Genomic DNA, 27571 nt, shown 5'->3' with positions numbered 1-27571 from the left:
TTGTTGCATTGTTTGTTTGGCTATTCTATTTGTCTACAGAAACACCTTTGCTCTCTTTCGACAGTCTTTTTTGCTGACTCTACACAGCCAGTTGTCTATCCTACTTTGTTGATCTAGTTTTTCGTGAACAGATGCTCCTTGGCCAATTTGTACCCCCTTCCAGACAAGAGATGTGTCCATAGAAAATGTGGTATTGCCACTGGCTGCCATGGTGATGGTGGGCGGCGTTTAGTTTACAGATACTCTCTCTACTGTTGATGTAAATGATTTGCTCTTGACACCTTAGGAAGGCTGGAGTCTTCACATGTTGACTAGAAAGAGGGGTCACCAGGCGAAATGTGTACAGATTTTGTCTCATGAGTTGGAGAAAAACTGACGAGATATTTGCTTAATGCAAAAACTCAACAGTCTCCTGCATTCACATACCCCTGCCCAGCCTACATATGCAAATTTCCCATGTGCCTATTACGATTCGCTGAGAGACTTGATTATGCATGCTTCCCTTGACCCTCCACAATGCACTGCAGTCCCGTGGAGCGGGGCTTGGTGGGCTGTCCGCTCCTTTGTGCTGCGGTTTTGCGTTACTGATTAGCGGCCTCGACGAGGAGAGACCCAGTGGATTGAATAGGCCGGGGTTGAGTGTGATATACCACAACATGCCCGGGACCTTTATCGACAAGATCAGGCTGAGCGGAGGTACCACAACATGCCTTGATCGCTAATGACCACTACCAGGATTTATTGGGTTGAGCGAGCGGTACCGTAACAATGCCTTGATCACTGATGACTACTCCACCCACCGGGCCTAGCATGATCGACTGCTACACTACCCTTGGTCACCAAGCCCACTCAGATCGGGTTGACCGTGCTATGCCGCAACAACGCCCTTGATCATGATTGCCAGGGAGTAACGAGCCGTTCCTCGCTCTATGCCGCAAGGTCCGGGCATCGCTCTACCTACCGCATCCCTGGACGATCTTTTTGACGGTGTTCGGCACGATGGTGCCCGAAGTTCCGAATCTTTTTTGACGATTTGGCTGTGTTCTGTGTGCGCATGCGCAGTCAAACTATAGAATTTTTCTCGCTCTCTTAAACAATATCGGGCAGTCAGTGCTGATTTGAAACATACCTTACGTGGGTTTGAAGGGGACTCTCTTAGTCTGGGGATGCTTTTTATTGCATCTTATCACCAAGCTAAAGGTGTCCCATCCCCTTTGATACCTGCTTGTAAACATTTTCTGTTTGAAATGGACAGTGTTTGCTTGCAGTATTGGTTTGGGTTTCAAGTCACTACCAGCCGATTTCACAAAACGTGGCATAATTTTGAACCATGCGTAAGCCTTGCACGACAAATTTATGCCATAGCTACACAATATACATGTACGTATGTTTGATTGCAGGAAAAGTTGCGTAGCTGTGGCAAGTTTTAATATTAAATTTCTTTGATGAGGACAAAGATAGCTTTTATGACAGCTGTTCATGTCTGACGTAACTGAAATCTCGCAGAACTTCCCTCACAGCCAAACAAGTTTTTCATTACCTTCTCCAACAAAGTGGTGTTTGTCGTGTAAGCCTTGTCAAGTTCAGCAACGATGAGGCTTAATCGACCGTGATAAACTGATCAAATCATTCAATTTGGCTTCATTTGACGCAACTTACACAATCTGGAATTTCTGCATAACTTGCACCATACCTTTTTGCGTATATTGCTGACTTACGCAATGCGTAAGGTTCTTGAAATTAGTCCTGAGGTGTTGTGCAACTTACACAATAAAACATGGCGTAAGTGGAGTTACACCATTATGTAAAGTTTCGTGAAATTGGCTGAACGGCCGAAACCAAATTCAACCTGGACCAAGTTTGATCCGGATCAACTCTGATCCTAAACTATTAAATCTGGGCCCCATACCAAGTGTGACACTCTCAAATTAAAGAATCGTTCTCAGCAATTATTACTGTGTTGAAGGTGAATGAGGAATCGTCGTCACCGATGGAAGGCATATCTACTTTGAGTAGTGATAAAGTTGAGCAAGAACCCCAACCTTTGTCTTATGTACAAGTAAATACTCCGGCTGCAATGCCCCCTGAATCTAAGGAAAGAAGGAGTAAAAGCTATCAAGGTAGATGTTCATGTAGGAAAACAAAACTAATAGGTAACCTACTGTTAGACACTTGAGTATTATTTAAAAATTTCAATTCACAAAAAGATAAGTTATAAATGGAAAGTACATGTAGTTAAATGAACATGTACAGTATGTAAAGGCCTACTGTACATGTAAGTTTTGCCATTCCTCAATTTTGTTGTCCAGATGGAAAAGAACTGCTGTTTTTGTATAATTTTTGTTAGTCAATGAATGTGAAAAAAACTCTACTATCCAACCCAGCCCTTCCAAAATTGACCCATTCATATTGTACATAAAATTGGTTTAATCTCATTTCTGTGAAACACTACTTACTTTTTAGATTTTCAGTCTCCTCAGTCTTTCATCCTTTGGATACCGTGTTTTACCGTATTTTTGTTTACCATTCACGAAAGGGTGATCACTTTCATCAAGGAAGGAGCCTATGTGAAGGCATTAAAAAATCTCCTCCTTGAGAAGGGACGCAAAGCGTTTCGTGAAATCATGGCAGACGAATTACACAAAGAGGTGCATTATGTCTTGGAGTCAGAAAACACATTCAGGGGTTTGACATCAGCGTTCTCACTTGAGACCGTGGAAAACTTCAAGTGGGGGGAGGTCATGGAAGATGTTCAAGCCAAGATGCCAATGACTTACACTGTCTTCCAAGGGATCATGCCATCGGAGAATTTATTGAGGAAACAACTCATGAGAAAATGGTAGTGCTGGTGACATTGATTTGTTGGTTTTTTTAATTTTCTTTCGGGTGATATCACCAATACATCGGAAAAATTGTCCAGTGCATGATTAAAACACTTCTCATTTTTACAAAGTACCTCAAAACTTGGTCACCATTGGTTATTTCCTCAAACTTGGTCACCACTTACGTGTAAAACCCATGACATCAGCCCTGGAAAAATTCGGAAACCATTCGTAAACATGGCATGCCTCAGAAACATTGTGTTGCCAATTTTAGTATTGAACTTCATGTTGGGCTGGTATCCAGAAAACTGTGGTCATTACAATAAATGGCCTTCTTAATTCTGAATTCAAACATAGCGTACATTAGAATCTCATAAAAAGCTTTCTTAATTGTTGATTTGTGAGTTTGATGGGAAATATTTGTAAATATTCATTGTTGAATGATCTTTATACCAGATACAATAATATTGGCACAATCGGAAAACTTACATGCACATGTATATAACATGAGCATGTACATTTACATGTTATGTACACTTACATGCACATGTACATATCATGTACATGTTTATACTGGTATAGTGTACATGTAGTGTAGGCAAATGTACAGTACATGTGTATGATCTAAAGCCAATGTACACATTGCCATGTGTATGGCAAATGCTTGAGGTCAAGTCTGGGTATGTGTGGCTGTTCTGAAAAAAAGCTGGTTCCATGTCGAAGGGACTTTAGATAATGCATCAGTAAAATTTATGTAACCAACCGAATTCCGCACACTGCGAATTCATTTGATACACGTATACTTCCCCACATGTACTTGAAGTAGGAATTTCAAAAACAAACTGTGCATTGTCGATGCCTAGCCAAGCATGCGCAGGTTAGGGCGTGGTGCAGCGCCAAATTCAATGCACATGCTGTCGTGAGAGGAGTCACGTCGAGATCTGTCTTCGTTTTTTGCGTTTCTTTAGTTTATAGCCATTGCTTTCCTCCTTGGTTGTTTGCTTGAAGTAAAAGCTATTGCGGCATTGAGTCCTGACAGGTGTCTGTGGCCGACAGCAATTTAGGCGTGCGGGACTACATTCTGGTGAGGAAATTGTCAATATCTTTCATATAAAATTTTGATTGTTGTAAAGCAAGAATGGATCAATTGCATTGAACGGTTGTATTTTTTGTCAATTTTTTTTGCAACTTTCGTAGCTTATATTTAATGGTCAAACCACAATCTGATGGGAATTTGATGTGCTGATACTTGTATAGCAGTTTGAACAAAGTTTTATCATAAAGATAGATCGTTCAGACACGTTGTGTTACACTTGTCATTTAGGAGAATCATACTGTTGCTGCTGATAAGAAGCTCAGAATGCTGTAGATCCTTCCGCTCACTAATCTTCTGGCAGGTACAATGCTTACTGTAACTGTTGTTATTCGTATTAAGATATTATGGGCGGCGTATGCACCATATTCCACTTTAATGTGATAACATTTCGATGCAAGGAAAGATTCCTCCTAACATGAGACTTCTGTTTAATGGTATATAATTATTTAGTATTGTAGACGTAAGTCATCGACGGTTTAGAGATGTGTTTAAGCGCATGCTGTCATCCTCTGAAACGTACACAGTTTTATATGTAGACTGTACTGTTCTCCACACATTGGAATTTTTGCAGGAGTGGTTACCCATTTTTCCCAATGATTGTGCATTTGCAAAAGTGCATAACTTTACAATTATAATATTGGGATTTTGTAATCTTCCTCTACGCAGATCCGTCATCCTCTGGTAGCCTTGTCCCCCCTTTTAGTTCTCACTTCTTAACCTTAGTTTCACGGTATTTGTCATCGAGTTGAAATAGGATACCCGATTTCCACTATTAATTGTTGTCTTTTTAGACGTTTGTCCAATAATCGGATCCAGTACATGTTTCTGATTCTGTTCTGAGCCCCGTTAGAAATAAATCACTTCGAGAGCGACCTGCAAGAAAAAGTCCATCTGAGTGTTTTTTTTTTATTTTATTTTTCTTCTCACTTGGTCACACATGGCGTAGTCGGCAGGATTATAAAAAATCCATTGGGGTTTCCCTTGCGCGGAATGCTCTCGATTAACTAGGACAAAGTGTTTTTTTTTGGAAGTAGTTTTAATTCACGGCCCTGCCCCATCCCAACAGACAAGGCTACCGGAATCGCAGCGTGCTGTCTTCTGCTTCTGAAGTTCTGCATCAGCTACGGACGGAGGTCAGCCGGGAGGATCCTTTGTAGAGAACAGACGGCCACTGGTCATCAACTGAGACCTGAGGATTGGACAGCCTGGAGGCCTGTATCCAAGCAAACTGGGAGCACTATGCAGCTTCATTTATTTATCGTTGTTGTATAAAGTAAACTCAGTATTGTTTTAATTTGCACTGATTGTACGAATTCTTTTTCAAAACATTGAGTGATTACTTATTGTTTGTTTTGGTTTAAATATGGCATCAAAGGAAGATGTAGACTCATTGCGAGATCGCTTAGAAAAACTAAGTCGATATTTAGAATCAGTTTCCAGGTTGAAGAAAGAAAAGAGCTCTCCTGCGTTCCTATCAATGCCTTCCCAGAAAAAGATCAAATCATTTACAGGCAAAGAACAAGATATTGCTTTGGAAGATTGGCTCTGTGATATTCATGCATATATTGCCTCTAGGCCTCTTGCAGATGAAGATAAAGTGCACCTCATGTTCTAGCATTTAGAAGGTGTTGCTAGGGAGGAAGTTAATCTCCGCCCTGAGACAGATCGTAATGCAGTTGATAAATTGGTTTTGATTTTACAAAAAGTTTTTGGAGTCAAAGCTGTAGGTGTTCAATTGCAAGGGCAGTTTTTTGAATGCAAGCAGAAGCAAACTCAGTCTCTGAGAGATTTTTCTCACCATTTGATGGAGGTACTGAACACAGTTGTTAAAAATGCGACCATTTAGGCTCCTGTAAAGATCGGTTACTTTTTGATCAATTTGCTGAGGGTGTTTCCGAAGTCATCACTTGTGCACACTGTCAGCCGGCAATCGACATTTATTCCAGCACAGTCATGGGTCACTGTCCTAGCTACAAGAAGAAGAATAACCGGAAGTCGATTCTCAGTCGTAGAGCCTGTGAGAAACTCCGAGAATCTTCGTCCTGGGGAATGGTTCAGGCTACCGTAGTCGACTCTACTCGCCCTTCCTTCCCTGTGAGAATGGTGAATCTATCTTCTGTAGGGGGTGGCTGTACCAGAACGTACTTCGATTGGTATCATGAGTCCTGTTGAGTCGATAACTGCAGGCAACAACCCAGAAGTGCAGTTCAATATGGTCTCTGTTAACGAAATCGTGGTTACTATGTGTGAAGAGGATTCTACCAGTCCTAGTGGCAACCCAATTCAAGTCGACTTGTCTGAATTTGATGGCTCCAAACACCAGCGAGCTCAGATACAATCTCTTCTTTACAAACATTGTGATGTTTTTGCAACAAGCCAGTTCTATTTTGGGGATACTTCCACAGTAACTCATCGGATCATCACTAAGACCGTAAACCCATTGTACTATCATTTCGACATATTCTCCCGAACCAATTCGAGGAGGTAAAACAGCACATCAGAGATCTTCTTTAAGCCAACATAATTAAAGAAAGCTGTAGTCCATATGCATCCCCAGTAGTGCTGGCTAGAAAGAAAGATGGCTCTCTCTACGCATGTGCGTGGATTATCGCCGACTCAACGCACAAACAAAACGAGATGCTTTCCCACTTCCACGCATCTTAGACTCACTTGACGCTCCCAGTGGCGCGAAATTCTTCAGCACGCTTGACCTCGCCAGTGATTATCAAGTGAGAATGCACGAGGGTGATCGAGAGAAAACCGCCTTCATGACTCCGTTAGGGCTTTACTAATTCAATCGTATGCCCTTTGGATTGTGCGGGGCTCCGGCGACATTCCAACGACTAATGCAGAGATGTTTGGGCGACCTGTATTTCCAGATGTTATTGGTGTATTAAGACGATACCGTCATCTATTCTACGTCTTTTGAACAGCACCTGGGGGCACTTGGACCTTGCTTTAACAAGATTGAAGGCAAACAACTTGAAGTTAAAACCTTCAAAATGTCACCTGTTTCGGCGACAAATCCTAGACATGTGCTATCGGCCGATGGCATAGCAACAGATGACAGTAAAACCAAGGCAGTAGCTGAATGGCCAATTCCGCGGACATTGAAACAACTAAGAGTTTTCTTAGGTTTTGCGAGTTACTACAGGCGGTACGTGCCATCATTCGCAAAGGATGCTCGAGACCTGTATGCCTTGCTTGGGAGTACCAAAAGAAAACGGCCAGCTACTCCCGCAGTCGGTGGAATGATAAATGTCAAGACGCATTTGAGCAGCTAAAGAGTAAATTTGTTTCTATGCCAATCCTAGGTTAAGCTAATTTAAGCAAAGAGATTGACGCAAGTCTTGACGGCTTGGGAGCTGTCATATCTCAACTGCAAGATGGAAAACGTCGAGTGATGGCATATGCCAGTCGTACTCTCCGTCCGAATGAGCGCAACATGCAGCGGTACAGTTCAATGAAATTGGAACTCCTTGCTCTTACTTGGGCCGTCACGGAAAAGTTCAAAGACTACCTCTATGGGAGCCCCTTTGAGGTGTGGACGGACTTAGTCACCCACAGACAGCTCGTCTAGGTGCAACGGAACAGAGATGGGTTGCGAAGCTTAATACTTACGACGACTTCAAGCTAATGTATATATCAGGTCGAGAAAATGCCAACGCAGATGCACTCCCTCGACAAATCCCAAGAAAAGCCGAACAAGAACCACTGAACGGGAATAGTACTATAGTTCATGAGGAATCCTCGTTCTAATGTACCGGCAAAAGTGCAAGTTGTGGGTGTAGAAGAAAATCTAGAATTGACACCAGCAAGGATTCACCTGACAATATCTTCTCAGATATCTGCTTTCCCCTCATATTCCAAAGAGGAACTTCGACTATTACGGCAGAGAGATCCAACCATTCAGAGGTTTACGAAGTACTTTCGTGAGGATAAAGATCTTGCAAGGGTAGAAAAGAAGCTTGAAACCCAACCAGTGTTGGTCCTATTTCCACAGAAGAAGAAAGTTATCGAACAAGATGGTGTATTATATAGGGAGATCATCCATAATGGGGTCAAGGTCAAACAGCTTGTATTACCAGCTTCGTTGAAGTCTACAGTGTTGTCATCGCTCCATGACCATAGTGGTCATCAAGGTGTTGAACGAACTTTTGCGATGATTCATCAGAGGTGTTATTGGCCAGTTGTGTTCAGGGAGGTCAAAGAATGGATACAGCGATGTGAAAAGTGTGCATTTGCCAAAAGCAATATTTTCCACCATAACAGGCAAGTTCAACTGCCAAGATGTGACACACCTGTGCAGACGTCTCGGACGTTTATGTGTGTATGAACAAATGGGGGCTTAGCAGGTTTTTGTGTCAGCTGAGGATGAGTCAAGGTGTGTTTGAATCTGTCAGCTCACTCAGCTATGACTCTATGTGTATATACAGAGAGCCTGAGCACTGTTACACCGTTTGTGTGTCCACACTCCTCCTGTGTGAAGTGGTCAAGAAAATATTCCATCAAGCAATTGTGAGCAACCTTAGATCTGGAATCGTAGATGTCTCTTTTTAAAAAGGAAAGGAAAGCTTGGTGTTTTCACTCCTCCAAACTTAAAGTCATCTCGATTTTTTTGGGGTCATGATTTGTTCTCTTTGTCTTTATACAGACGTATGACTCGACAACAACATTGTCGCAAACATCCTGTACGCACATAACCCTCGGATTTACAAGTTCTGGCACAGAATAGTCGGGTTGGAAATGTGGCGGCAGGGAGCAGATAGGAGGATATTTGATAAGTTTCATCACCTCGGAGTCTGCTCTACATATCTTGCAGTGCAGGAGACTGTGGACAGGATTCGACCCTTGCACAATGAGCACATTCATCAGTGGAAGAAAATCACAGTAAGTTAAACTACATGTCGCTGGATGACGTGTACCACAGTTTTCCTTATTTGTTCCACAGAAGACATGTACACTCTTTTAAGAACTCTTTTTTTCATTTCTGCGATTAAAGTATTAATGTGTTATGTTTGGTTGGGCCAAAGCACAGAAGACGACGCTACACATGAATGGACGTTGCTAGTACACGTACCACAATAATCCAGAAGCGTCTTTCTTGAGTGATCAGAATTGAATTGGGGAGCCCACACCATACACAAAAGAACTAATTAGGCCTCTTTTGTTCGGGTAAATGGATTTGCTTTGAAGTTAAAAGACACAAAAGAGGTAAGGTTAATGCCAACAAGCAACTCCTTTGTATCGAAAATAATGGCAAGAACATGCATGGCCACAGATGAGGCCTGTGCGATTGACCTTTGCATGTGAAACTGTTGACGTACATGTAGACATATGCCCGGCACATGTAGGCAGTTGAAACACGACTCACAGAAGAGATCAGGAGGAAAAGAATGAAACTACTGCTAAGCTCAATAGTTGTGCCTCCCTACATATTTTTATTGGCGCCAGAATTACAATTTGCGAGAAAAAAAAACCGCCCTTGGCAGCTTTTTTGGGGAAAAAACCGACACGAACTGGTTAATACAGTCAGTATTCATATTTTGCTCCTTCGCAGTTGCAAACTGTGATGTATGCCCTGAGCATTCAATCTCCTGTTTCTGTGTGAAATATGTTTAAGCCATATAAGTCTTATGATAATTTTTAATGATAATGATGTAAGTTTTATGATAATTTTTGTAACTAATCAATTTGAAAAACTTTTTGATTGTTGCTAGGCAATATATAACTTCATGTTGCAATTCACTGATCTCTGATATTTACGAACATGTTATCTGTACTCTTTGGAGAACATGGCCAGATTATACATTTCAGACATTTTTAGATGAAAAAAAAAAGTTCCCTAAGTACCCAAAACTTCAAATACGGTTACTGAGAATACGGTTCCCCGGAGCCTGTCTCCAGGGAACCGCCTTTGGGCCAGTGGGTGAGGGTTAATGTAACCCTTGAAAATGCACTTTTGTGTCACAGTCCATCGATATATGTAATTACTCACTTAATTGATATTACTTCGGTAGCAATAGGAAAATATCATGATTTTAATCATGTCAAATGACCAGCTATTTGGTATTGAAAATTGTATCAGGACTAAAGAGGCATCAGACATTAGTTGATATCTATTTTTAAGTAACAGTTTGCCAACACTGGCACTCTTGTGAAACAAAAGCCCATTTTGAAACTTATTCAATTTAAACACTTTGTTAATATGTACCTGTATGTGTATAAGTTGTGTATATGTAAAATCCTTCATCTTGTTTGAAGGGGATGGTTGGGCATTATCCGTCATGACAAGACCTCAGTCTAATGCACAAAAGCATTGCCTGGAGTCTGTGTGGAAACAAGTTAGTTATGCAAATGATTCAGCTCTACTCTGCACTCAGTCAAGTTATCATAGGACCATTGTGTAGTCACGCATGAAAGAAAATGGATAAACACTAAGGGTTTTGCCAAAAGCCGGTAATACTTGTAACTGCACCGTACAAATTTGTCAAATTTGAAATTAATAATGTACAGTTCATTGTACTTTGTGGTGTTCTGTCAAAAGTATTTAACCCTAAGAGTCCCCATTCCTCCTGTTTCAGTATGATTTGACATACACCCTTGGGGGCTAGGGTTAAACTGACACGGCTTTTTGACGTCAATAATTTTTAGTTGCTTTGCTACTCACATTACCACAAAAATGGTGACTGAGCAACCAACAGTCGTTGAGTTATGCTTATCTTCCCTCTACCCAGAGATAATGCTTTTATTCTAATTTTGGCTTAATTTCCCCTCCAAAGAAAAAAAAAGAAACTTCTTCGGGAACTGGATATTGTAGCATTGTTTGAGAGACACATCTGGCTTTTTTTAAACAAATAGTGTACCTACATGAATACACATCTTCACCTACATACATGTATCATACTTCTCAAAAGTTCACCTTCATGGAAAATATGCAAGGTAACATTAATTCTAGCTCACCACATCACAGACAGTGCATAGCACACCAGAAGTATTTTTTAAACTGAAAAAAAGGCTGAAAAATGATCAAGGAAGGAGGAGTGAATGCCACACCTAGATTCTGATTGGCTAATGCTAACAGGCTAATATTCACTGTACTTCAAGATAAAAACTGATGTTCATAGAAAGTATTTCTGAACTTTTCTTTTTCTGGTAACCTCGGAAATGTAAGTTTTGTGAAAAACGTGACTCGAGATCTTTAAGGTTGATTTTTTTTAGGATTTACAAAAGTGGTAATTAATCAGTTGTTTTGTAGGATTTTCTTTATAAGCTAGTGCTTAAAATGGATTGCTTGTTTGTGATCTAATTCAGTGATTCATTGTGAATATTGAAAAGGTTTTTGGTAAACTTGTTTCCATTGTTGGTGTTGCTAATTGTACGGGTATTTTCAGTGTTATGCCAAAACAAATGTCCATTTTCATGAACACACAACATGGGCAGAAAATGGGCAGAGAATGTGACATTGATTTCAGCACAAAAAGGGAAAAATGGAACATTACCTATCCGCACTTCCTGTTCTAAAAGAAGTACAATAATTGTATTGCGTTTAACTTACAAATTTTAGGTCGCCATGTGTGAGTATAAAAACCTCGTATCTGTACACTTTCTTCCTTGGATGCCAAACCAAAGTCAGTGGATACACTTTGTACATGTACATAGCCTATCCTAACTTTGCACCTGTGCGACCATAATACTGTCCCACCGCACCTCTGTTTCAAATGTTGGAAGTGGGGACTTTTGAAACCACATCCACGTATACACTTATGTCTACAATCATCTAGCCTTTATCCAACTTGAATCAAGCCTGGTTACCCCAGGGTGTTGTGCATAAACAAATCACACTCTTTGAAAGACATCACTGCAACTGTGCCCACATCATCATTTGTCAAAAAAAGCAAAGAACGCTTTCTGATGTTCAAAAACTTCACAAATCAACTGACTTCATTCAAAAGTCAGACATATTTTGTAGTTAATTGCACAGAAAGCGTGTCTATGCAAAATTACGTGACCCTTCAAAATAGATAAATTTTTCAAGTTGACTTTTTGGGCAATTTTTAGCTAATTGGTGTATGGTTGGCTCATAGTACAACAGGCTGCATAATTGTACAACAATTTCACAAGTATGGTTTATGGCAAGTTTTGTCGATTTGTAACATAGATGTAGCTGGAGCAGCACCAAGTAGACTGAGACATGAATTCAGCTGGGAAAGAGTTGCCAACCTGAGAGGTCTGCCAGGGAAAAACTTACCCTTGGATCAAATTATTGGATATTTGGTCCATGATTGCAAAGGTAATGTAATACAGTTGTTGTTTGTTGCTGCTGAGCTTTTTTGAAGTTTGGAATTTTTTGGTGTTAATTATTTATTTATTTGTTAATTAAATGTCCTATATTGTTTACTTTTCATATACCATCCTCTAATTGCCGGTTTGGTCGCTGTTGGACGTGGTTGAAATAAAAAAAAACCACAATACCGTTGATCACGGTTGACAAGAGCATAAGGAGTTGTTCCTTTCTCGATGCTGCAGGTACCGGGCGTCGCTACCTACCACATCCCCGAGCGACCTTACCGACTGGTTGGACCGTCCGGGCTTGCGGGGCGACGGTCCGCTGTCTGCCCCAGGTCCTTCACTGGCTTCTGCTCGCCGGGTGGCTTCTGCTCCCTCTAACTTAAGCGAGGAATGGGTTCCACGGCGGGTTCGCCACGCTCCACTGCTTCCGCCACGGACGAGTCTCCAATGCAACACGGCGCTCAGCCTCCCGTTGCATCGGACGATGTCGCCCCTTTTGGACTGCTACGGCGAGGGGCTTTCATCCACCACACCCCATCCGCAGCTCCGGTCTGCCGATGGACGTCGGCCACCGATCCTGACCTGGGACGTTCCTTGCAGGATACGACTGACCATTTGGGGGACCCGCCCGGCTGTACCTACAACCGTCCCAGCGTCTGGCTCCCCCGCACCGGTGAAGGCTAAGAAGCGCAAGGCCAAGACATCTTTTTCGGCTTCTTCTTCGTCCAACGCTAAGAAGAAACGCCGCTCCGATCTGGATCCACCTCCGTGGATAACGACCCTCCAGTCCCTCTCGGAGGCCTTCACCTCTCTCGCCCGCAAGATAGACTCCAAGCCTCAACCAGCGGCGACAGTACCCAACCCGAATCCCCTCGCGGCTGTCCCTCCTCCCTCGCAAAGGGCGTTCTCGGAGGCTGAAGTGGTCTCTGTTGTCCAGCCAGAACCGTTCCCCCAGCGGGGACCCAGCTCCGGATCATGTCCCGGATCGTGGTGACTCTGTCCGTTCGGCACTGCACTTGGGGCGAGTAAACGTACTCCCTTGCTAGCTGGGTATTGACGTCCGACATTCACCCCCAGTTCCCTTGCTCTGAAGTCCTCTGGCGGTCTCCCCACTACCAGCGCCTACCGTGGAAGACGTGTATTTATCGGTATGGCTCACCAGTCTACACACTGGGGCGACCCCACGCTTCCCGGTCCAGCTACAACGACCATCACACGCCTTGAACTACAGCAGTCAGACAAACTTCACAGCGGGCCACTCACACGTGACATAGAAATTACAACGCCTCGGGCCACTGCCCCGTTCTCGGGACCGGCCCATTCAGGGGCGCCACCTAACTATGTGGGCTCTTCAACGACCACTTGTCGGGTTACAGAACTGCATCATCGCCGTAGTTCTAGAACGCCACTCATCACTGCGGCTTGTGGCTACCGGCTAGGGCTATCTGACCAGGTTGCTTCCGTCACAGAGCCCCGGCGACTCGGTGCGCTTCGACCTATCACGACCTGCATGCCAGATATGCTGCTGGTGTCCCGGATTTTAGGTTTTTCCTTCTGGTTCTTCGGCCGGATTACTGGCAAGAAATCTCGCTCTACACCTAGGCAAGGTATTTCTTCATCGGGTTTGATGACGGCGGTCCGCTCTCTCGGAAACGCTGCCTCGAGTCAATCTCCACTCCTCCGGGGACTTCCCCAGATCCGAATGCCCTGTGTGTGGTTCTCCTGGCTCCTCACCCGGATTTGCAGCCGACTCCGCTTCAGACTTCACATCCGGTTCCGTTGGTCTGTCTAATACACCACGGCGCCCATTTACACGTCCTTTTCAAATGAATTTGCGCTTACTAAATTCATTCAATAATAAGAATATAATTTCAATCAGTCTTACTTTATTTACCACCACAAAGATAGGATAAATACACATTATTAAGATTGGTTATATAATTAGGGTAGACGAGGGTCATATAACCCTCCGTTGCACAGGACCGATTTTTTCATGTTAATGCTCGGACGCTGTCACGAGTATCAGCTGAATTCACTGCACAGAGCCTACTTTTTACACCCATTGCACCAAGGTGATCGTTTTGAGATCACTTCCGTTATAACCACAAAAATGTGACACCCCCAACACAATGAAACCACTCAGACAGCTGTCTATAGCTCAGAGACACATAAGAGAGACCGACCATTGATATAAGACAGGCCCAGGCTTTCCAAGGCTTGCCCAGGCACTTTCTTTGTCAATAAACCCTTATCAGCACGTGGTTTAGATATTTACATACAATCCCCATGGGACCTGGCTGGAGGCAGGCTCTGGAAAAGAATGAAGCAGCTCAGGGGAAGTCCCCATGTTAAAGGCGACTAAACTAGGCTGTTCAGCATCTACAGAAATGCAAATTAACAGGAGGTTTTTGCATTTGGCCGAAATGTTTTTTTAATTACGTAATTACAAAAGAGGGGATCATGATAGTAGCCATTCTAATCTGCGCAAGGTAGGCAAAGCTTGTCTAAAAGTGGCCCCACATTAATTAAGTTAAGGTTACATCAAGAGATTACACATGTACATATGTAACATAAGACAATATAAATTAATAAAACACGGACATACATATGACAAGTAAACCACATATCTTTATCTATAAATAATTTAAATACTGACCTACTGCCAATACTTTTTAACGAGGAATCTAACGAGCTCCATAATTTTGATCCCTCGTGTTTTATCGTGGTTACAGCAAGTTTTAATAATACGTGATGAAACCCTGTGGAAATCAGTACGTTGCCTAGAATAATAGTGATGAACATTTTCATTTTTCTAAACATAGAACAAATCGATTTGGGCAATCTGGTTTTTTTAAGTTGATGCATGAAGGTACCAGTTGAAGACGATATATATCTTGTACTTTTAACACTTTACAATTAACAAAAAGAGGATCACTACGATCCTGAAAGCTTGTGGAGTTGATTATTCTTAATCCACAGCGGCTATAACGTCTGCATAGTTGCCGACCGAGAAACTTTTTTGTCTCATAAAATTGTAGGGCGCCCTCATTCTATTTTTGGGGTTTAGGTCAAGGTTCACACATGACATGTAATTTCCGAACGCAAGTAACGTAAAACCCCAGAAACTGACGCTAATAATTGCCCCAGACTCTACACAATCGGTATATATTCATGTATAAATTGTTATTAGATGTAAATTATAAGCATTAAGGAGTTAAATGAAGTAAACTTGGGCCATTCTAAAGGGTTTAAAGGTGAAAATCTGGGAGGATTTGGGGGCATAAACTTGGGCTTATTTTAATCATTCGCCGGGATACCAATTATCATGTACATTTCATAGAGGGTTCAAGCAGACGTTTTAAGTTAAAATCTTGGACCACGCTATTTCTCATTAATTATTCATTTGTTATTTGTTGTTTTTGGTTTCTAGCGAACCGCTACTATACCGCAACCACATCCGTATACCGTCGTAACCACAGTCACAACAGCGAGGCTAGACTTACCACACACGGCTACATGTGCACAGTTATTTTATACTATAAAAGCTGTATAGGCCTAAACGAATAAGGAGCCACATGTAAAGGTTTGAGAGTGAATAAAGTCAGCGAGTTCAGATTGAGTTTGGACATATTTCCCATGTACTAAGCTACATGAAAGTTCACGATTAGTTTTCTGGGCTGAAATATAAGTGCTCACTACGTATCATGTCAAGACAAAGATCATGGCAGATGAAGCTAAGTCAACGCCGTCCCCTGAGGAAACCACTAGTAAAGGTGGAGAGAAGGCTCCAACATCGAAACCCCCTCCTCCAGAGGACAATGGTAGTGAACATCGATCTGAAAGATCAAACAGATCATTCAATCCGAAGTATCGAGAGGCCAAGACAAGGCTGGAGATTGCAAAATTGCGTAGAGAGCAGCTGAAGAGAAAGCAGGAGCTGGAACGACAGAAAATTATGCTGGAGATGAAGTTGGAACTTCAAAATGTGGAGGATGAAGAGGAGCAAGCACAGTTAGAGGCACAACTTTGGGAGGAGGAAATGGAAGCAGAAGATGAAGCCACAGGAGACAGACCAGATGTCACACAAGCAATTGACGTAAGTGAAGAAGTGCTCCGGCTGTCAATCATGACCCAGCGCAGGCTGACATGAAAGATGTAAGTGGCATTGTAACATTTCCTTCAAATAGTAATGATCAAGAGATAGCCCTAACATTTGTAGCGCCCTCACAGTCCACTCCAGCACAAAATAAGAATGCCACAACACACGTAGCTGGCTTTCACCCTGTTCCAGCACGTGAGCAAACAAGCATTGAACAGTTGTGTCAGGCCTTGACTCTTACCATGTATATACCGAAGCCTGACATGAAGTCCTTCAGTGGAGATCCAGCCGAATATTGGGCATTTGTGACAGGATTTGAGACAAACATTGGCTCAAAGGTGACTGATGCTCGAACAAGATTGACGTATCTGGTGCAGTACTGCCATGGTAAAGCAAAGGAGAGCATCGAAAACTGCATATTGATGGAACCAGCCTCGGGTTACAAGAAGGCACTTGAAATTTTGTGAGAGCAGTTTGGTCAACCACACCTGATAATGCATGCTCTGCTACACAAGGTCACCAGCAGAGGGCAGATACGACCAAACGATGGCAATGCCCTTTGGGATCTAGCAAGAGACATGAGAAAGTGCCAAATAACGTTGTCCCAAGTGGGATACAATGCAGACATGAACAGCTCGGGGAACTTACATAAAGTTCAGCGTCTCTTGCCATTGCACCTTCAAGCAGACTGGGCAAAGAGGGCACAGGCTACCATAGAGTCCAGACAAGAACCAAGCTTTGTGCAGATGACAGAGTTTGTGGAACAAAAGGCAAGACTGCCTGCAATATGTATGGACAAAACGTCAGCAAGGCTGTTAGTCCAAAGGGATCCAGCCCATCTCCACACTCAACTCCGAAGGCCAAGATGACCACGCTGTCAACCAATTCTGTTGCCGAAAGCCGTCCAGACACAAAAAGGAAGGACAAACAGGTCAAGTGTCCATGCTGTTCTCTGTCTCACAAACTGGCAGATTGCAAGAATTTCACTCTGAAGTCTTACGATGAGCGTCGTAAGTTTGTCAGGGATAATAAGCTGTGTGACAACTGCTTCATTCAGTGGCACGTTGCAAGACAATGCCAATTTAGCAGTCGGTGTGAAGTTGCTGGCTGCACATGGAAGCATCACACACTCTTGCATCCCCCAAAGTCACCGGTTGAAAATTCTGAGGAGAAGAAAGACAGCAACGCCCAAGCGGAGACGAAATCTGCTGGAACGTGTACCTCGACCGGGGCTGGGGAGCAGGTGATAGAAGGTGAAGGGGAAGAGCCTGGAGCATGTCATTCAGTGACATGTAGACACGTAGCTTTACGAGTTCTTCCAGTGAGGGTCATGCATAATGGCCATGAGGTTGAGACTTGTGCTCTACTCGACGAAGGCAGTGACGTATCGCTATGTGATGAAGGGTTGGCTGAAGAGCTTGAAGTCAACAGTAAGAGGTTTACATTCTCCCTGAACACTGTTGCCGGAGAAAGGAAGTACAATGGAATGGAAGTCAACCTAACAGTGAGGTCCACTGAAGGTGAGGAGGAGATAGACCAGCCAAGGCTTAGGACAGTGCAAACCTTGCCGATATCCAGAAGTATCTTTCCAAGCGAGAGAAATGTAAGAAAATGGAGGCATCTGGATGGAATTGAATTTCCCCATACTGAAGGCAGGCCAGTTCAGATCCTGATTGGCGGAGATGTTCCAGAGGCATTTTGGGTGATGGATGAGAGGCGAGGAGGACGCAAAGAACCTTACGTTGTGCGATCCCTTCTGGGATGGACGCTTGTTGGCCCTACATCGACCTCACTTAAGAAAGTGGCAGGAGGCCTCAATAGCCATCATGCCAATTTGTAAGATGATCGGCTGCTTCAGCAGGTTCAGAGGTTTTGGGAGGTAGACTTTGGTGGGTCTATCATGGACACCAAGCGAGGCGACTCGGTTGAGGACAAGAGGGCAAGAGCTATTATGGATGATTCAGTAAAGTTGGTTGATGGCCACAATGAGACAGGTCTGCCATAGAGAGGCGAGAATGTCAAGTTGCCAGACAACAGGGCTCTTGCTGAGACGAGACTTTGCTCCCTCAAGAAGCGCCTGCAGAAGGATGGAGAGCTGTGTAAGCAATACAAGGAGACCATTGATGGTTACATCCAGAAAGGGTATGGTAGGCCGGTGACAGAAGATGTACCAAATGCTGAGATGGGGAAAAGGTGGTATTTGCCTCATCACCCGGTGTTTCATCCTCAGAAGCCTGGCAAAATGAGGATGGTATTTGACTGCGCTGCAAGATTCAAGGGTACATTACTCAATGATAATCTCCTGCAGGGCCCAGATTTCACCAACAGCCTAATGGGTGTGCTTACACGGTTTCGTCAGGAGACTGTTGCATTGGTAGCTGACATAGAGGCTATGTTTCATCAAGTGCGGGTGCCTCCGAGAGACAGCAATGCCTTACGATTCCTTTGGTGGCCAGATCATGACTTGTCGAAGGATCCCACTGACTTCCAGATGCGGGTTCACTTGTTTGGGGCCATGTCGTCTCCCGGCCAGTTGTGCAGGGTTTGCCCTGAGGAAAACAGCCAAGGACTATGGTGCTGTTTATGGAGAGGTTGCTACCAGAGCAGTACATGACAACTTCTATGTTGATGACCTTCTGGTGTCAGTGAGCAATGCAGAAGCCGGCATTAATCTTGCCTGTCAGTTCATCAATCTGCTAAACAAGGGTGGATTTAGACTCAGGAAATGGCTCAGCAATAGCCGAGAGGTTCTGACAGCTATTCCAGCTGATGAAAGGGCACCGTCTGTGTTTGATCTGGATTTGGATCACTTGCCCAATGAACGTACTCTTGGCATACACTGAAATGCAGAGGCTGACACTTTTCAGTTCATGACCACTCTGAAGGATAGGCCTACTACCAGAAGGGGTATCTTGTCGACTGTCAGCTCACTGTTTGATCCTTTGGGTTTTCTAGCCCCATTTATCCTAACAGCCAAGATATTGCTTCAGGATGTCTGCAGTGGGGGGCTAGGATGGGATGAAAGGGTTGAGGAGCATCAGTTGCTCAGATGGAGACACTGGTTAGAGGATTTGCCGAAATTGGAGGCTCTTACCATCGACAGATGTCTGAAGCCAAGCGGGGTAAACCAAGTAGAAGTCAGTCAGTTACACTTCTTTTCAGATGCCTCTGAACGTGGGTATGCAGCAGCATCCAATTTGAGGACAGTCAATTGTTCAGGAAAGATCAACTGCTCTTTCATTGTTGGGAAGGCAAGGCTGTGTCCCAAGAAGTCCATATCCATACCACGATTGGAGTTGACAGTGGCTGTTCTCTCTGTTCAGCTGAGCAAGATGGTGCAAGACGAGCTTAGATTGCCCATTACCGATGTCGTTTTCTGGACTGACTCGACTTCAGTTCTGCAATACATACGGAATGAAAGTAGACGCTTCCGTACCTTTGTGGCAAATCGGGTTGCAAGGATCCAAGATGCAACTAAGGAGTCCCAGTGGCGGTATGTAGATTCGGAATCCAACCCGGCAGATGAAGGGTCAAGGGGGTGTGGTGCTGACACGATGATTACAGATGTCCGATGGCTGAAAGGGCCACAGTTTCTCCTGATGAGCGAGGAAAATTGGCCCGTTCCTCCTGTTGTCCTGCAGGGCACAGCACCAGATCCTGACATCTTGCCAGTACACAATGGTCTTGAAGGGGATCCCGAAGTCAAGAGAGTGGTTACACAGACAACCTTAGGGCAGGGAAAGTCAAAGATTGATGATCTCTTGGCCAAGTATTCGTCATGGAATCGACTGAAGAGAGGAGTTGCTTGGCTTTTGAGGTTTGTCCACAACCTGCACCTACGCTGCAAGGGGAAAGGAAAGGATGAGGTCCTGAAGCAGGGAACTCTGACTCTTGAAGAGTGCCAGACAGTAGAGAGACAAATCATACGGTACATGCAGCAACAAGATTTTTCCGAAGAGATAGAAGCTCTTCTTTCACAAATGCAAACCAGTGTGTCCAACGGAAGGAAGGCCAAAAGACGAGTTTCTTCATTTCAGAAGCTTAATCCTGTCTTGATGGATGGCATCTTACGAGTAGGTGGCCGCCTTCGAAATGCACCAATCGATGAGGAGATGAAACATCCAATTATTCTTCCCAGTAATCACAAGGTCACAGATCTCATCATCATACACCATTACTTACAGGTTGGTCACTCTGGTGTCAGAATGACATGGTCGTCGTTGAGGGAGAAGTTCTGGGTCGTTAGCGGTGGTGCAACTGTTAGACGTATCATTGGCAACTGTTTCGAGTGCAAGAGGCGAAATGCTCCATTAAGACAGAAGTTCATGGCTGACTTACCGGCAGCTAGAGTAACACCAGATGATCCACCGTTTACATCAGTAGGTGCCGACTACTTTGGTCCTATCTTCGGGCCGAAGTCATGTTAAGCGGTACGGGTGTATTTTTACATGTTTGTCGATGCGTGCAGTTCACCTCGAAGTAGCCCATTCTCTTGATACCGACAGTTTCATCAATGCCTATCGCCGATTTATAGCAAGAAGAGGTAGGCCAAAGATCATCATGAGTGACGATGGGACGAACTTCATTGGGGGAGAGCGAAAACTACGTGAGAGTCTTGATGATCTAAATCGGCGAAAGATCGGCGACTTTCTGTTGGAACGGGGTATCGAGTGGCAATTTAACCCTCCAACGGCAAGCCATATGGGTGGCGTATGGGAGAGAATGATACAGTCTGTGCGCAAGATATTGAAATGTCTGCTGAAAGAGCAAGTTGTGACGGATGAAGTTTTGGTAACCGTGATGGTAGAGGTAGAAGCGATTCTTAACACAAGACCGCTCACCCCACTGAGCTTCGATCCAGGTGAAGACAACCTCTAACACCGAATCATTTGCTGCTGTTGAGAAGTGGTCCCAGTTTGCCTCCCGGTCTGTTCCAGAAGGAGGATTCATATGGTCGTTGGCGTCAGGCTCAGTATCTCGCAGATCAATTTTGGAGACGCTGGGTGCACGAATACCTACCTATGTTGCAACTTCGTCAAAGGTGGACCCAACGAGAGCAGAATCTTCAAGTTGGAGATCTAGTCCTGGTAGTGGATGAGAATCTATCTCATGGGCGTTGGCCCTTGGGAAGGATCAGTCGCACCTATCCAGATCACGAGGGCAATGTTCGACAGGTGGATGTCAAGACCGGTACCAGCGAGCTGAAACGACCTATCACCAAACTGTATCTTGCGGAGAGTGCCAAGAACTAGTCGACAACACTTGGGCTGCGACAGGACGTTATACAAATTTGGAAGTGAACATCCTTTAAGCTGATTCATTTGGGGCTTGGAATATAACGTCTGCATAGTTGCCGACCGAGAAACTTTTTTGTCTCATAAAATTGTAGGGCGCCCTCATTTTTTGGGGGGGTTTAGGTCAAGGTTCACATATGACATGTAATTTCCGAACGCAAGTAACGTAAAACCCCAGAAACTTACGCTAATAATTGCCCCAGACTCTACACAATCGGTATGTATTCATGTATAAATTGTTATTAGATGTAAATTGTAAGCATTAAGGAGTTAAATGAAGTAAACTTGGGCCATTCTAAAGGGTTTAAAGGTGAAAATCTGGGAGGATTTGGGGGCATAAACTTGGGCTTATTTTAATCATTCGCCGGGATACCAATTATCATGTACATTTCATAGAGGGTTCAAGCAGACGTTTTAAGTTAAAATCTTGGACCACGCTATTTCTCATTTATTATTCATTTGTTATTTGTTGTTTTTGGTTTCTAGTGAACCGCTACTATACCGCAACCACATCCGTATACCGTCGTAACCACAGTCACAACAGCGAGGCTAGACTTACAAGGCTACATGTGCACAGTTATTTTATACTATAAAAGCTGTATAGGCATAAGCGAATAAGGAGCCACATGTAAAGGTTTGAGAGTGAATAAAGTCAGCGAGTTCAGATTGAGTTTGGACATATTTCCCATGTACTAAGCTACAGCGGCCCCATGCAAGTATTCCATATTGTAGCGTGTCCTGCCTATGATATGAACCACGCAGTCGGATGCAAATCGCCGTTCCGGGCAAAACTGCTCTGTTTATTGTCAAGAAGTCAAAAAGCTGTCTCGCACACACAAGGTTCAGACGTGAGGAGTCTGTGGGAACTGCGCAGGTGCGAGGTGGGAAAGCCACGGGCCGTTTGCATACCAGCGGGGGCAGCCAGCTAGTTCCATGCAGGTCCGAGCTGGCACCCCCACCGACCGAACCCGCCGGCGCTACACCGCCCCCTCTTAGGACTGTTGTTTGTCCCCAAACGAGGTGGCGCAACCCGGCGGGCCAGCCCGAAGCCAGCTGTCCTGGTCAGAGAAATTAGCAAAGCAACAAGTACAAGTACTACAACGACAAAAAAAGGAAATGTCTACACAAACGGAAAGCTACGACAAAAATTAGTAGTCTGGTGGTTTCCACGGGTCTTCTCCGCTACCATGGGGGGGGGGATCCAGGGGTCTAATGTGGTGGAGACTCTGTTCGCCGTGGTGCCTCCCAGCATTGCCTCCTTGCTCCAGGGGGGACGGACTCCGGTGGGCGGTGGTGATGCTCACGGAGGGGCAGTTCCACATGGTGTCTGCATCTCTGAGGGCCCGCTCCTGCAAGGTGGCTCACTCCCCCAGTCACAGGCGGACCCCCCGCATACGTCACCCAGGAGACCCCCGCTCCAAACCAGAGCTTGGGGCTCTACCTCGAGCTGAGTCCCCGTCTCTACTGAGTGACGCAAAGGGACAGTTCCAGCTGCGGTGGCCACCGTGGGGGCCCGAGGGTCACACCGGAAGGCGAGTCCGACTGGTCTCGTCGATCTGGCCGGCCCCGCGACGCCCGCCTTCGGCGCCGAGAGGGCACCAGCGGCGAGGGTTCGCCTGCAGCAGCTGACCGGGGGGGTTCTGAGCGGTTCCCTCCAGAGGACAGGGGGAGGGCGATTGCTCAATGGGGAACCTGTCACCTGCCAACTCCCCGCCACTGGCGAAGACCTCCGGGACGTCAGGATCCTCCACCCGGACCTGGCCGATGAGGACATGATCGCAATGTCGGGGGTGCTGATTCTGCATGTCTGAGCGGTAGAATCAGTGGCCACACCCCCGCTCACAGGTATAGGGCCAGGCGGCGAACAGCTCCGGACAAGCCGACCTCAGGTGTCGCCGCAAGTTGGTCCGCTCGTGGACTTCTCGCTGACAGTGGGGGCAGGCCAACCGGTCCATCGTGTGGAGAGAAACAGAGGGAGATTCAGGAGTAAGCGCGGAGCAGAATCGCGCGGGGCGCCGAACCCGCCGCCCCTTGTGAGTCATGCGCACGCCCCCCGCCTCTGGCTTGCACTGCGATGGCTCCGCCAGCATGCTGCCTCCCTGGCTGCTTGTGTCCGACTTCACCCCGTCAACAGGTTCCAGTGCGGTCCCTTCGTCAATGGGGGGAGACGGCCCCTGCGGGCAGGATCCGCTGGCTCCTTGCCCCCCTGCCCTCGTGGGCGTCTCCTTGGCCAGGGCTCCGCTGGCTGCGTGCTCCCACCATCCGAGCTGCACGTCGCCCAGGTAGCGGTTTAGCCGATTGCGATGCATGGTCTGAGGCTTCGCTCGGGCGGTACGCTGCACTTTGTAGGTCACATCGTTGAGGTGTTGTAGCACCGCGAAGGGCTCGTCCCACCACCGTTGCAGCTTGGGGGCGCGGCCGACCTTCTTCTTGGGAATGAACAGCCAAACAGCCTGACCGGGCTTGAACCCAGCCCCCTGGGTGAGTTGGGCATACTGCTGCTTCTGGTAGCTCTGAGTCCGCCTCAGCTGTCGCCGGGCAAATTCGTGGGCCCGTGTGAGCCTCGCTCTCAGCTCGTCGACGTAATCTAGTGCCTTGGTAGTCTCCGTCCGCTCCTCCGGTGACCCGACAACAACGTCCAGGGGAAGCCCCACCTCCCGCCCGAGCATGAGCATGTGTCGGGTGAGCCTGGTGCTATCGTGCTGGGAGGAGTGGTAGGCCATTAGGACGAAGGGGAGATGTTCGTCCCAGTTGTCCTTATTCTCAGCCACAAACATGCTCAGCATGGTCTTCACGGTCCGATTGAACCGTTCAACCATGCCGTCGGACGGGGGTCGCAACGGAGTCGTCCTGGTCTTGTGGATGCCCAACAGCCAGCAGACCCCGCGGACCAGGCTCGCCTCGAACTCCCGCCCTTGATCCGTGTGGATCTCGAGGGGTGTCCCGAAGCATGTGATCACCTGCTCCACGAGGGTCTTGGCAACGGTCTCGGCCTTCTGATCTGGAAGGGGAAACGCCTCCACCCATTTCTCGAAACAGTCCGCCACTACAATTATGTTGGTGTTCCCGGCCTTGGTTCAGGGCAGGCGTCCAGTGAGGTCAATGGCGATCCGCTCCATGGGGGCCCCCACCAGCTATCGTCGGAGCGGAGATCCTGGGACGCGGTGGGGACAGCTTAGAACTGCAGACATGGCACTTCTGGCACCACTCCTCAGCCTGCCGTCTCATCTCCCTCTAATACACAGGAGCCTGCCTGAGTTGGCCATCGTCCGAGCGACCTCGATGTGTCCAGCAGTTCGGTGATTGTGGGCATGAAGTAGAACCTCGGGCACCCTGGCATGCGGGATGGCAACCTTCCAGGTGGGGGGCCCCTGTCGGCCCTTGCCCACTTCACTTGCAAGACTCCTCGGAATAGGCACAGTGTGTCCCATGTTTTTATGAATGGTTTAATTTATTTATTTTAACTGTATTCCTCGCCGCCAGGGGCAGAATTGTGAATACAATTTACATGTACATTAAAACAAATAAATATACAATAATATGTACAATTACAAAAGAAAAGGGTATTAAAAAGCTTAAAGCCTTAAATTTCTACAAAGCCTTGGAGTAAACAGGAACATTATGATCAATAGTACATTCTAAAAGGGTTAAAATTAAAATGACAAAAAATTGAATCAACGGAAATCAAAATTTGTTTACAAACATAAACAATGTACTTGGACAAAAGGGCGAAAATACAGAAAGGGAAGAGGAAACAAAACATATAGGACTAAGGAGGGTCAAAAAGGTGGAGGGGGTAAGGGGTGGGGGGTCAGGAGGAAGAGCGATCAAAAGGAAGAGGAGGGGGATCAAAACACAAAATATTACAAAGGGAACATTAGATAGGGAGGACAATGACGACGCAGGAACCACATTATCATTTGTATTGTCACGGTTACGTGGGGGGTGTTGCCACCTTGACGTAGTGGGTCCGCTCAACTTTTAAATTGAGGACAGGAAACTGCTAGGTGATCACAGATTAATCAAAGAATAACATATGTATTCAGTACAACACGATGTTCTGTGATTGCATATCAGATTAGATTTATTCAATCCAACAATTATGAGACAGCATAGGCCACACTATAATATAAACATGGAGGAAGATCTAAAATATGAGGATGACAATAACCAGAAGTGTATTTGTTTATGAAGATGAGACTCCTAGTTGAGAATATAAAGTTAGGTTTCTAGGTGATTGTAAATTAAAATCTACTAAATTCCCAATGGCACTACACGCTAACTTTCGATAACTTCCCAAGGGCATTGTGCGGACCCGCCTCTCTCCTCTGAGTAAATCTATTGCACAAAATATACACAACAGTCGTCAGGTCGCTGACGTGCAACAGTCGTCGGTCACACGACACATGCACAAAACTTTCTCTACAATGTGCGAAACTGAAAAGGAAGGCCAAATGTCCTATTTTGGATCTCATCAACCAACGACGAAAAGCTAGCTTAGTCACAAGGTTGATGAAAACAAGGCTGCAATGTCAACACGACCCAAACGCAAAATTAAAGTGAACAAAATTTGAAAGCTTGATGAAGAACGACAACTCACGTTATGTGCCAACACAACTCGATCGGAGAGAGGGAGAATCGCACGTACGCCACGGCAAAGTACGTTGCGCAAGAATAATGTGTCAAAGTTTTGTAGAGATATAACCATTGAGCTAATCCAGCCTCATACATGTATAAATCAAGCAATATGACTAGTTAGAAACAACTGACCATTTCATATCCCATCGAGCTCTTTAAATACTGGTTACAAGCATGACGGGGTGGGAACTATTATGACTACTCGGATGGCTACCAAACTCATAACACATTCCAAGATTAGACTTAAATCAAGCCGGTCCGTGACAGTATTAAAAGCATTAAAAAATGAACCAGAGCAAGTAAACGATGAGGTCTGATTCTATTATTGGCAGGGCAAATAAACTCAACATGGAGCTAATAGGTTTAGTCAGACACACTGTTAAGCAGCTTTATCAATCCTACAAGAGGGCTGCTCTGATACCTCCTTGTACGACAGAAAGGCACTGTTATAGTTGTAGAATTTCTTAACTGACGACCATGTGACTGATGACGAGTCAGAGGAATCCAAGTACTAAAATGCTTTGAGGTGAGCAGAGACTGAACAAACTTAATACACAATTGGTTTCGCCTTTGACTGAGAGTGAGCATGCCACAAGAAACAAGTGCATCATCATAACCATTGTATTCATTGCCAAGGATAATTTTGCAAACCCTCTTCTGGAAATTTTCCAGAGCTGTAACATGTTTCAACGTGAGGCTAAAATTCCATACTGGAGTGGCATATTCTAACAATGGCCTAATATAGCCAAGATAAATGGAGACCAAATCATTTACAGGTAGGCAAAAACGCTTCAGTGTCTTTAACATATACAGTCTTTTGTTGGCACGAGATATTGTATTCTGGATGTGGGCATCCCATTTAAGATCTGCCTGCACTATAACACCGAGGATGCGATGGGATGCGTTTTCTTGTAGAACTGTGTCCGCGATATGGAGTTGCTCCAGTCAATGTGGTTGTCTCTTAAAGCTGACAGTCATGACGCTGCACTTGCTGGGATTGAGTTTCACGTGATTGGCAGATGACCAATGATGGATATGATCAAAGTCCTCTTGCATGTGGCCTTGGTGATTTTTGCTTAGGCATTCTACTAGTGTGAGGTCATCAACGTACTGCCAATGGTTAGATGAAAGGCCATTAGCAACATCGTTGACCAACGCCATGAAGATAACTGGGCCGAGTCGGGTGCCCTGTGGGACACCGGTGTTTACTGAAAGCCAGGTAGAAGTTGTGCTGTGGTACCGGACACACTGCTGGCGATCCTGGAGGAAGCTGCAGATCCATTGGATGATGGATGCACGTACGCCCAGATTTAGCAATTTCTCAATTGCC

At 45.2% G+C, this 27571-nt stretch overlaps 1 protein-coding gene across 3 annotated transcripts; it reads left to right on the top strand.

Annotated features, from left to right (window-relative positions):
- The first annotated feature begins 2841 nt into the window (after positions 1-2841).
- On the top strand, positions 2842-22267 carry LOC110988195 (uncharacterized). Of its 3 annotated transcripts, none has more exons than XM_087144786.1 (5): positions 2842-3906; positions 4147-4219; positions 4585-8808; positions 12080-12211; positions 12448-22267. In XM_087144786.1, the coding sequence occupies exon 5, from the start codon at positions 19180-19182 to the stop codon at positions 20734-20736; it is 1557 nt and encodes a 518-aa protein (XP_087000912.1). In that variant the 5' UTR covers positions 2842-3906; positions 4147-4219; positions 4585-8808; positions 12080-12211; positions 12448-19179; the 3' UTR covers positions 20737-22267. The 3 variants fall into 2 exon arrangements, with proteins under 3 accessions (XP_087000913.1, XP_087000912.1, XP_087000914.1); XM_087144787.1 differs by having other exon boundaries at positions 4985-8808.
- Positions 22268-27571: the final 5304 nt, after the last annotated feature.

The sequence above is a fragment of the Acanthaster planci genome, linkage group LG13 (genome assembly GCF_054643075.1).
Source record: "Acanthaster planci isolate LZ-2023a linkage group LG13, COTS_SCS, whole genome shotgun sequence".
In the NCBI taxonomy this organism is placed as follows: Eukaryota; Metazoa; Echinodermata; class Asteroidea; order Valvatida; family Acanthasteridae; genus Acanthaster; species Acanthaster planci.
The sequence above is the reverse complement of the archived record's forward strand: the minus strand, read 5'-3'. Positions and strand labels throughout refer to the sequence as shown.